At 42.8% G+C, this 12,729-nt stretch overlaps 1 protein-coding gene across 1 annotated transcript in view; it reads right to left on the bottom strand.

Annotated features, from left to right (window-relative positions):
• The window catches only part of FBXL7 (F-box and leucine rich repeat protein 7), a 454,956-nt gene that overhangs the window by 340,194 nt on the left and 102,033 nt on the right, over positions 1-12,729 (bottom strand). The window contains exon 2 of the mRNA XM_019521317.1: positions 8,888-8,977. Coding sequence (XP_019376862.1) covers positions 8,888-8,977 — 90 coding nt within the window. The remainder of the gene's footprint in view (positions 1-8,887; positions 8,978-12,729) is intronic.

The following is a 12,729-nucleotide window of genomic DNA, read 5'->3' as shown; positions in this document are numbered from 1 at the left end:
CCCCCCCCCCCCCCGCCCTGTGGCTGGCGCCCCACACTGCAGCTGCTTGCAGCCCAGATGGGGCTGCCTGTGCCTGCTCAGAACAACCCCATGCAGGGCACAAGTGGCTGCAGCAGGGAGCACCGGCCACAGAATGGGGGAGGGGGTCACTCTTCCCCCCTGTGCTCAACACCAGCTCATTCCCTGCCTGTGGTCCTCCCCTGACCTTCCCTCTCCCTCCTTCTTACCCGAGTTTCCCACGCCAGTGCAGCCATGAGGAGCCACATGGTCCCAGGCCAGAAGCCCCTGCTACGCACGGGGTTCCAGTTGCGGGGCCGGGGCCCGGGCCAGGCAGGCCCTGCTGTTGCAGGAGCCCACCGGGGCTTCCCCTGGGTCCTACTGCCCCTGGTTTCTGTCATCTTTGACGCAAAACAAGGATAGATGCATATTAGTTTTCTAAATTTTTTTTAGAGGCTCTGCAGGCCAGAAAGGATGGCCTAGTGGGCCAGATCCAGCCTGCAGGCCATATCTTGCCCACCCCTGCTGTAGTCTCTGCTGAGCTCCAGCAACGGAGCAGAGGGGAGGGGCCAGCCCTACTGTGGAGCAGAGAGCTCTGCCCAGCCCAGAGAGCATGCTAGGATGCTGGGGGTGTCTGGTTTAACTTAAACCAGGAAGGTTTCTGGGACAGACATTGCATAAATTGGTTTGACTCAAATCAGTTAAGCCTGATACTACATGAAACCAGGCTCAACTCCAACTGGTTTCAACCACTTTCAAACTGGTTTATGTGCACTGAATGTCTGTTGTCACAGGTTTAAACCAGTTTCTGATCACTTAAACCAGTTTGTGTGTAACATCCGTCCCTAGCCTGCAAGTGCACTTTATTTATAAGGTTGACTGAAGAGACTAATATTTAAAAGTATCCAAAAATGGAAAGGAGATATGTAATTTATTATTGCCTCAACTCTATGTAATATATCATTTAGACAGATGGTGTGCGTTAAGTGAGGTTCTCCAGTGAAAACAACCACAGGTTTGATCTAACACTGTTACCCAAGTTCTACTCCCCATAACAATTATTTCAGTAAAATTATTAGTATGAATCCAAGTCGGGCTTTGTTTACTATAAAATGGATAGACCCAACGTACAGTTAAGTGTTATGCTCCATTAATCCTGGACTTAGTAGCTCAAATCATATTGTGCTTGAAACAGGCTAAATATGTATTCAGGAAGGGAATTTCTCTAACCTAAATGACCTTGGGGGATTCTCTAAACTGCCAGAAAGCTTGAGGGGGAGGGGGAGGGGAAAAGAGGAGATGGAACAATTTATTCTGGACATTCAATTTGGGGGGGGAAAAACACCATGGGAACAGTACGTTAGGAATCTGCTCAACAACAACAGCACCAAATAAGAGTAGGTACCAGGCCAGGACCCCACTGTTCTAGGCATTGTACAAACATATGCAAATTATTTGTAAAAATAAATAAATGAACATATAGTAATTTCTTTCTCTTACAGTAAGAAAAATATGTCACCGGCTGGTCCAATACCATCTCTGAAAATCTACATAATTCAGACACCCCCCGCAATATCCAAGGCCAGTGTCTAGTACACAGCATCTGACCTAGTTTTTGGAAAAAACTGAGGCCAGCATTTTAAAAATACTGTTTTTTCTCCCAAGTGTTATTCTACTTTAGAATTGTGTAAACTCATTTGTACTGGTAGTACTCCTATTTCAGGCAGCAGATCAAATAAGTTTATAATTTTATGTACCTTTCCAATTTGTTCTTAGGATTATTTGGGTCAGCATTTTAAACATTCAGTACAAATTAGCCAGAATAATATAAGGTTTCAATTTGCAGCCTGAGTCTTGATAATGTCCCAACTGCCTTTGCTTTGTATCTGAATTCCAGTTCTTAGACACTGATTGCAATGGTCTTGTTATAATTAGCAGAGCAGCTTTGTAGGAATACAACCTATTACATAACAAATGTACAAAAAAACGTGATTAAAGCATGAAAAACAGTCCAGTACTCAAGAGCCAAGCTCATGTATTACTTCGTACTTCTACATGCATTGCTTGAACTGATTACATTTGCATAAGCATTCTGATAAGCTCTGTTTATTGTGCCACAGTATTTATAGCTTCAGATTTATTAACCTCCACCCTGATTCTTGGCTTCAAGGATACCTTTTAGGCACATTCGGCAATGCAACATTACACTTATCTAGAGGCCTGCCATTTGCAAAAGAACACAAAGCCACAGGAAACTCACCTGGTTTCCAGTGTCATTACCAATTCAAAACTCAGTTCATACAAAGTCAGTTTCATATGAACAGTGGCAGTTTTAGGATTTCACATCAAAACCAGACAAGATTTTTTGTATACAACAACCTCCTCAGAAGACCTATATATGACTCAGAACCAAGTGTACAACACCCTGTCTTAAACATTGCAGCTGCTGCTACTGGAAGCAGTTGAGAAATGGAATTTATCAGAACGGACCCAGAAGGATACAGGTACACTCATCAACCATCCAGAATGCATGAGGTTACCTGGATACTCAATACAGACACTAAAGTTATAAGTGAAGAAAAAATAAATAAAAACCAAAGTTAATGAGTAAGCACTCAATTAGGATTAGACTTGGGAGCAGGTCACAAATTGGTCCTTCTGCAGCTAATTCACTAGGCTAGAATATGAGAGTATCCTTTTCCTTTGGCTCTGAATATCACTTCATTGTTCCATTCCTTTCTCATCTTCAGAAAGGAATAATTTAAGGTGCCCTACTAAGGAATATGCACCTATAGCAGAACATGAAACTGTCTAGATCACACCTGTGCTCACTGATGGGCAATGGCTGTATTTCAAGAAGTGGTTTTGGTCTTCAAAGATTCTAACTATTTTGAATACTGACTACCAAAAACCTTGTCTTCTTTTATATAGTAAATTTGGGAACTGAGATCAGCCAACACGGAGCTAGCCATTACCTGATTTAAGCAGGAAGAGCATTGCTAGTAGGGCATTATGAGGAACAGGTCCTTACACTTAGATGCAGATGGTCAAACAAACAACAGGAAGTCCGTTTACTTTCAGGGCAGCAACCCCTCTTGCCCCTTCTCCCACCTTTCCTGGCCTTCTGAAAAGAATATGCATTAGGGTGAAGGACAGGCAGTGCAGTTTATTAACCTTGATTTGAATAGACATCCAGGATAAAAAAAAAAGTTACTACTTTGTGCACTTTCTTACAGCTTTAGTGTCTATGCATCTACACGGTGAAAGGAAAAGCACATATTAAGTCATACCTATAAAAATATTTCTACACTGAGCTCAAGTAATGTAATGTAATACATTCTCATGTGAACCAGTGATGAAGGTTTTCTGTTTTATATCAAGTGCTCCTGGGAAGAAAGGTTGTGCAGGGAATGAGATAGTCTATATTTTATGAAGGTTCCAAGCAGGAAAAGTTAACAAGACAAAAAACTTTCAAACAAACACTGAGAAGTGTTTTTAAAGGTTTATGGAAATGTGAAAGGTTTCATTTATATTTATAAAAACTCCAGTTGTTTCTTCTTGTTTCATTAAAATTATGTGAAAGTCAGAGGCTTATTCCATTATTCACTGAAACTCCTAATATAAATAACTGGTAGACATAAAAGTTTCAGATACTGACAGGGAATGGTCCATGAAATATGTTAAATTGTATTGCTGGAAGAAAAAAAAACAACACACTTTTTAAAAACATATCCATGCAGTTTAATAATAAAAGGTCTAGAGAGTGTCTTGTAATTTGAGCTATAGGGGTCAGTTTTAAAAGTCACTTTAAAATAAATACATGGGAAGAGTCACAACTGGAGTTCTATGGAAAGCTATAAATTTGCTTGATATAGTTAATATACCTATTGTTATTTTACTCTTCCCCTGCTCTCTCCTCAGCAATTTTCAGGGATTCTTGTATAACTTCTTTCTGGGACAGAGAATCTACAGCTAATTCAAACCTTTATTTAAGTACCTTAAGTGCTTCCCAAATGAAATCAAATCCATCCTTACTTCCACAGGAAACTTATGATAAGTGGTGAATAGTTACTATCAGCTTTTGCACAGATGTCCTCTGCTGTGTGTAACATGCTGGATGAGAGGGGGAAAAATGATGCTAATGGAAGAGACCATGGCAGTACTGCTCTGTTGGGTTGATTTTGCTATCTCAAAATGCCTCATCATAAAGAGGAAACATCCTACGTAGGGGTAACAAGGATGTTACTTGTACATACTTTAGTATCCCTTTAAGTTCTTCCATCATTGACACTAACAATATGCTTCCTAGGCTAAATGAATAGACTGAATCAATTTGCAAGTGAATATATATTCATTTTTGATTCCTGAAATGCAGGCGCATGCCTGCAGTGACTCAGGCCAGAAGCTGGGGGGCGGAGGCAGGGGTTAGAGTGAGCCATCCCTTCCCTCACACAAGAGAAGCCAAGCTGAGGGTTGGGAGGCATGGCGAGGCCTGGACAGACCCAAGTATGATTGGGGAGGGGTTTATAAACCCCTACCCTGGCCTGCAGGGTTCGTAGGCTTTTCAGGGGAGAGGAAGTGTGGCCAGACCTGGGCCCCTGGCTGGCAGTGAGAGCAGGGGCATGGCCAGACTCCTATGGCAGAAGAGGAGGAAGAGGGGGCTGCAGCTCCCTGACAGCCCTGTCTGGCTTGGGCACAGGCACTGAATTTATGTTCTGTTACATGTTTAAACCGTTTCTGATCACTTGTGGTTCAAGCACCTACTTTGAACACCTTCAAGAGACATTTGCATGTTTATCTTGCTGGGATCTTATGACCCCCGCTGACATCCTGCCCCTGGGGCAGGGGGCTGGACTCTATGATCTTCCAAGGTCCCTTCCAGCCCTAATGTCTATGAAATCTATGAAACCTGTTTATGGTGTGACTTCTGCCCCTAGGCTACATGTGCATATAAAGGCACGATGGGATAATGTACGATTCAAGCATTGTACCTCCTGCCATGCCACACGTGCATGGCAGAAGTCATGACTGTGGGATCATTCATTAGATCCTATCCTGCCTTGCTGCTGGTGCAAGGCGAATCCAATCCCAGCCTCCCCTTGCAATGGCAAGATGCAAAGTCTCATGGCTGGCAGCCCCAAGCATTTCCAGATAAGAGAGATCACTGCTGTGGTGACACCCCTCCTCTGGGGTGTTTGAAACCCAGGCAAAACCCCTGCAGGTGCAATGCTCCCACCCCCGGGGGTTTCCATGTACCCCTAGAATGGGGAGATCACCAGAAGGCATGCTGCAGGGACCTAGTGTCCACAGCTGTGAGACTCTAGGAGCATATGTACACATGCTTGCGCCCAGTGCTGCAGCACATGCAATGGTACAAGAAGCAAAATGCACGTCAGCATGAGAAAATATTGGCAGCATGCTTTTGAACTAAAACGCATGCTAACTGGGGCTTCTCCAACCTGGCTCAATGTGCTGCAGTCCCAGGCACACATGTAAACATGGCACCCAAGAGCAATAAACTCCAGTGCAATATGTGCCAGAGTTTACTGTCATATTCATTTCACATGTAGATAAACCCAGTAGGTGGTTTAGAGGGGTCACTACGTAACACAGCAAATGTGAACTTCATCCAGAAGAAGGTAGGGCAATGTAACACCTTCTAGATTAACTCATTCATTAATCTAAAATGCCACATTAGCCTACCTTCTGCCTAATTTCAGAATAACAGGCTAATTACCACGCTCTTCACCAGACAGTTAAAGCAAAGGACTAAACCACAGCTTCTCAGCTTACAGCTTCTCTCAGTAGAAGCCTGCATGAGTTTCTCAAAGTTTATATGTATGGATGGCACCCATTGCCACTGGAAAACAAGTATACAAAAAAAAACCTCAGGACTTGGTGATGAGTAAGTATGGCTACATCAATTTTCTGGAAGCCTGGACTACAGCATGTAATAAAGGGGAATTAACCAACACTTGTAAAGTGTTATGTAAACAAAATATTAGAGAAATAAAGGAACTTCTACTCAGTTTGTGAAATTCCTAATACAGAGGCCTCATTCTTGGTTGGTCCCTAGTCACCATTGTAATAATTAATAATATATTAGCAATTCAAAAGGGTTCCTGGAACCTTGAAAAATTCTACTCTTCTTGCAGGAATGATACTTTTCTAGTGAGACCGTGCTGTTCAACTGAGTTCGCTCTACAAGGTATTTTCTTGCACCAATTCATTTGAATATTTCACTCCATAGAAAGAAATGGCATATTCTGCATTGCACCCTTGAAAGAAAGCTGCTTCCCAGTTCCCTCTGTGTACTGAAGGGTGGGAAAAGTTTAGAAAAAACTCGAAGAACCTGAACCTGTCTTTTTTTGGTCTTAAAATATTAGCTCATTTATAGGTCCCAGCATGGTTCTTTAACCATGGGTGTACAACAGGAGGGAAATACAACAAGCAGAATAAAGCAGCACTGGGAAAAAAAAACCCAACACATACACAGAGGTGCTTGTGTGCACTGCCTAACTGGAAACACACAACTTCAGAGGTGGATCGACATTTTAGAGGTTTGAAGCAATTTGTGTAAGAAAATGGAAGGGGAGAGAGGGGAAGTAATCTATAACTAATCACCTGAATTCTTTCCAAAGCACATGAGAATGCAGGAAATTTGCCTGTTTATTATTTAAGCAAATACACTATCTGCTGGGACACAAGACTTCCCTTCACTGGGGCACAACTGATTAACTGAATGATGCTGAAAAAGTTTAGGGCCAACATTGTGATTCACCAGATCTCAAGGGACCAGACCTAAAGAGTGTAAAGATGATAGACTTCAATGAGAAAGAACGTTACCTCATCCATTAGCTGCCTAATGTTTTAGGATGTTTTGAAAATATGCAAAGCTTCCATTGATTGTTCTTACCTTCCATTTACTTTGATTACTAAATATGTAAAATGACACCGGTTTGCAGCACTCTTATTTCTGTTTCCCTGGCTTCAGTGTAACAGTACTGCCTAGGTACTTCTCTATACTCTGTTAAAAAAATTTGTTTTAGTTTTTGTACCATTTCTAAGGAATTTCTCCTGACTAAGTTACCTAGGCTGAAACTGGAACATTATTATTTAAATAATAATTATTACTGTTAAACACTGCCCCTCAGCACAAGAAGAAAAAAGCCCTTGCGAAGCCTAAGCAGCCGTGTTAATCTAGATTATAACTTTATAAAACTTCCAAGTGTTTCATTCAGGTCTCCGATTTTTACCTGCATGTAGCAATTTACTAGCAGAGCAATTTAAGATCCATCGCTTTTAAATACTGATTTTACTATTAAATATTGTACTATCTTCATCTGTGTAGCTGAGTTCCTCAGGATTTTAACCATCAGAATATATTGGAAACAAAACCAGAAAAAAAAAAAAAAGGATTACTTCATTTTAATTTGTTAAAACATGAGAAATTTAAGATGACAGAATAATAATCTGTTTGCTAACTAACCAGTTTACATACCATTAAGTAGATCCCTTTACTTTAGCCAATGAGACAAAAGGTTTAAGTCAGCACCTCAACACACCCAAAGATTAGGGTCTTTCCAGCTTTGATCATTATTCCAGATGGACAGGTTTAGTGATTCTCAATTAGCCATCAAGAACTTTATTGTAATATCTAGTCAGTATTTCTTTACATTAACACAATATATAAACAGACTATGCTACTTCCCACTAACATCTGAAGCTTATTGAGAATGTATTGACTTCACATTGAAATCTATTCATTCCACCAAGGAAGAGCACACACCAACTGCAGATGGTTCCTCAGCCTGATGCAGGGTATTTATACTCAAAAGCTTGCTAAGAAGAACTTTTCCAACTATTTGAGTTGGCCTAATAAAAAGATATCATACTTACCCAAAGAACCTTGTCTGCCTATGTCCTTAGACCAACATGGCTACAACCTACACCCCTTGACTTCACATTCCCACCCAAGTATTAAGTAGGCAGCAGAAAATCATTGGTACTTTTCCGATACCATAATCTCCTACAAAACGTATTCACAAGCTACATTGTGTTAATGGAGACATGCAAGATCCTTCCTCCCTTAGACACAAAGTATCGCCTGCCCTTGAGTGGACAGTGACCTAATCTCTCTAGGTAATCAGTGTCAGTCTAAATCAGGGGTCAGCAACCCCCAGCACATGTGCTGAGCATGGCATGCAAGGCCATTTTGCTTGGCACACCACCGCCAGCTCAAGCTCCAAGCAGCTCCAAGCAGCTGCTGCCAACCACGGAATCCAGGCTGCTGCCAGCAGACAGCTGGGAGGCTGCAAGCAGACTGGGCTCCATGGGCCGGCTGCAGCCAGGAGGCTGCAAACAGCTACTCTGGGCACCAGCATGTTGGCACTCTGGCACCTCCAAAAACCCAAGGCAGACATTGTGGTTTTTTCGGCTCTTCAGCCAAAACACATTGCCTACCCCTGGTCTAAATCATTAGCAAAGGATTAGCAACTCCTTCTGCCTGTAACTGCTCTTGCTTTTGATTCCTTGGTATAGGCTTCAAAGTACTTGACTATTTAAAAAAAATTACATGATATTCAAGGTAAAAACTCAAAAGATTACGGAGTTTACTTAGTATTCAATTCATGATGCTTCTATGAATTATTTTCCTTGTAAATAGGTCTTGTTGCATATGAAACCTGATGTAATAACAATCCATTGTCTTCCACATATTCCTTTAAAAGACTCCCTTAAGCTGATTATTTGTAGACGTGTCTTAAACCCTCGTGCATTTAAAACCTGCATTGTACCAGATACAAATTAAAACTTCCAAAAATAGACAATATTTCGCAAAGGGGGAGCGGGGGGGGACAACTGACACATATAATGAATACCAGATGCCTACCTTCACTGGTAGCCACATTCTTTTGGGCTTTGGTCGGTGTGTGATCTGTACTTGAACTCACATCAGATGAGATGCTTGAGCTGCCTTTGCCTGCAAAGAGAAACAAAGGTGGGGAAGAAACAGTTTTGATATTGAGGATTTTTTTTCCTTCTGCTATTAAAAGTTTGGGATGATGCCAGAGAGCTGGAAGCTTCAAGTTAGAGCAGCTGAACATCATTGTGTACAAGTACAGGGTGGGGACTAGTTGCATTATAGCCTCAGAAAAACGTTTTTTGTATTGGGGTGCAATTCTGAGCTCCTGTATTTTGGAGCTTCCATTGCAAATTCTGCTCATCTCTATCACGAGTCAAAAGTTTGTCAATAACATTTGCAAGATAAAAACATGACTTTCATCATTAGGCTGCCAATTCAAATGTAGACCAGACAAAAAAAGAGCACTTAATTCATGTGCTCACCAAATGTGTTAAGTAACATTTCTAACCAATTTGTCCCTATTGCTAAAATATGTTCTTAGGAGCTAAGGTCTTAGACTAGTGTTTCCCAACCTTTTCCATCCTACGGCACATCAGCCGAGTATGCCACAGGGGGACGGGGGGATATAAGTCAGTGTGGGTCCCATAGCCATGCCCTGGCAGGAGCCATGACTCCCCAAAATTTCACAGCATACCTGGACATGTCCAATGATACCCCAGTGTGCTGCAGCATACCAGTTGGGAAACACTGTCTTAAGCCGACACTCAGAGCTAGGAATTGAGCTACCATCTTTCATCACACGCCTCCTGTGTAACCCTGCTTTATCAGGCCCATTTCACAGACACGAGCTAGAAATTTTCTCTTACCACAGAAAGATATGCGAATTTAAAATTTCTATTGTAAGGTTTTTGGTTGTAGCCATATTGGTCTAAGGACATGAGGCTTGGCTGCCTATTGGGTAGATGTGATCTCTTTTATTAGACCAACTCAGCAACCTTCTGTAGGCACAGGGAGTCTCTGCTAGTCTGAGATCGCCAAGGAATGAAAGTAGCTAAAAATGTGACAGGATGTCAGCGAGAATGTAAATAGATGGAAATTAGGAAAACAAAGTATAGTGAAGGGAGGGGCGGGGTAGGTGGGAGGAATGAGGGGGAAACAATGCCTAAGGTAAGTAAGGGAGACTCGACTGTACTTAAGTTCTCCAAGGCAGAGAAGAGGCAGTCTGTGAAAGAGTAAATAGTTGAAAATGTCTATTGTAGCTGTTTAGATACTATAATTGCAAAATGTCACTGTAACGGGGCCTTCTCGGGGCCAATCCGCAATTGGCCCACCCACCCGTTCCTAGGTTAACCGCCTGCCTCACTCGCCTGCCATGCCTTGCTGTTTCATAACTGGTTCTACTTAGGCAGGAGGCTGTCAGGAGGCACTCTGCAGCTCTGATCCTTCCCTACACCGCAGCCCAAGCCTTGCAGACAGCATCCAGGTGACATAATGCTCCCGGCCTACAGCCAGACCAAACTTAACCCTCGTTATCAGGCCTCACTTGTACACGCACTCATACTGCCCTCCTCTCACTAGGGCCTCTCACGCTCCACCCCCTCTCACAGGGTCTCTCACACATTGGCAGCTTATACCACCTTGCTCTCCTCTCAGAGTGGCACCCTTAGGCCATAAGCTTTATCTAGCGCACACCTTGGGTGGCAGATGTACCGCCTTTTGTGCCTTTCCTGTGACCCTCACCTGAGTAGTGGCCAGCCAATTAACTGACCTGGGCCAAACTTGCCCTGGCCCCTCCCAGGGCAGCTCTACACAAATCCACACACCCCCCCCAATCCACCCTTTGGTTTCCCCCCTTCACTAGGGCTCCACATCTGCCCCCTCACTTGGGCTACAGGGCTTCCCTTCTCAGTAGAGGCTCAGGTGGCCGTAGCCATGCCTGGCCCCGATTTCTATCCACGGTGATGTGGGGGCCAGGGGCTATTGAGGTGCCCTGACCCACTTTCCACCAGGGTGGTAACTGGCCTGGTATTTCCTGGGGGCTCCTGCACCACTGGGAGCCTCACCAGACCACCCACTCCCAGCAGGGTGTAGCTTTAGGTCATGCCCAGGACCAAGAGCCTCCTGCTCCTACCTGCAGAGGTTCCATTCAGCAGTTCAGCCAGGCAATGGTTCTGTCTGCCTGCCAGCAGCGAACCGCTCCGTTTATATAGGTGGCCATGGTTCTAAAATGGCCACTGTAATCAAACACCTGCTGGCTGCTTGACTCGGCCCTTAAAGTGGCAGGCACCAACAGCACCCTGCCACAGCCACAAAGCATCAAAACAGGTTAAAAATCAGAAGACTTTTACACAGTCTCGATAGAGACAGAAAGGTACAGTCAACTGAACTACTCTCATCCAGCAGTGTAGCTATTTCAGGGCAGCACAAGAATGATGACACTACTGCTGCTTCCACACTGATCTGTTCCAAAGGACCCTTTAAGGACTATTTTCGTCATGTTTTCCATGTGCACCAGAACTGTTACACATATTTCCAATGGAAAATAAACAAAGTATAGGTGAGGAATGAAAATTGATTACCATCAACAGGTTACAATGCACCACACAGAAATGTCAACTACGCACCACTAAAGTACCTCCATTACAGGGAGAAACCAGAAGCTTTTATACCTCACAGCTAGAAATAACTGTCAGCAAAGACCTTCTTTATCCCTAGCAGGCATCTGACTGCAGCAATCAATAGAAGGGTTACTCAGCAGAAAAAAAAACCTCTACCAGAACACGTACAAATTCCAGCAGTACCCATAAGAAATTAAATTAGAAGACAGATGCTTTAAAACGGTTGCCATTATTTCCTTTTCACATGGCTTGGAATAAGTCAATGAGTCCTACCACCTAAACAGAAAAGTTACAATAGTCACTGCTTCCTCTCTCCATAGCACTATGCTTAAAGTGGCATTACTTTGAAACCAGCACTTGCTGCTTCCTCCAACTTTTTACCACAGAGCAAGACGACACAACCCTGATTTGTATCAACCTTTTCAAATTCTTGTCACTTCCCATTACACCAGGGCTGCAGAATTTTGCTGTCTTACACATGATGCTCACACTATAAGTTACAGTAGAGAACCATTCCTTTTCCCTTGCACACTGGGACTAGAACTTGCAAATCTATTAAGTGAACAAGCTGGGGGGGTTTTTCCAAACAAAGGCTGCTATTAAAATATATCAGCCAATCAGCAATACATACTTCTGGGGAAGAGAAGGGTGGAGCATTCAATTGCATTTAAAAATATCATATACCTCATGTATTACAACTGACATCAGCTGAGAAATGTAAGTAAATGCTTTAAAAGCTAAAGTTCCTTCTTTATAAAGTTACTTTATACAGGCAGTCCTCGAATTATGGCGTTTCAACTTACGGCAATTTGCACTTGTGGAACTCCGCCATTTACACCCATGTTATTACTTATGGCACTGGATCCTCCCACTTACGGCACTACGGGGAAATTTACAATGAGAAGAGGGCAGCAAAACAAACATCTCTGGATCAGTTTCTCAAAAAGCCATCAAGTGGCCTTAAGACTCCCCAAAAATCTCAAAAAAGCCCTTCTGAATTCCATGACCCTGATGAAGGTGTTCCTTCACCTTCTGATTAAATAAAATTTTATGTGATTAGTTACTGTATTCCCCTGTTTAATCAATTTCTATGCAGTACACTCTAGAAAGCTTTGTACTGTACAGTGTATATCATTTATAGTTGATTAAATAGTCGATTTGAATATGGTGTTTATGGTTATTTCTGTAAAAAAAAAAAATGGGCATCAGGCCCTTAGTCAGGAAATTAAGCCCCTATTGCAGGGGGTGGAC

Source organism: Gavialis gangeticus, unplaced genomic scaffold (assembly GCF_001723915.1).
Source record: "Gavialis gangeticus isolate Ggan-Ray unplaced genomic scaffold, GavGan_comp1, whole genome shotgun sequence".
Classification (NCBI taxonomy): domain Eukaryota; kingdom Metazoa; phylum Chordata; order Crocodylia; family Gavialidae; genus Gavialis; species Gavialis gangeticus.
This window is presented reverse-complemented; position numbering and strand designations above follow the sequence as displayed.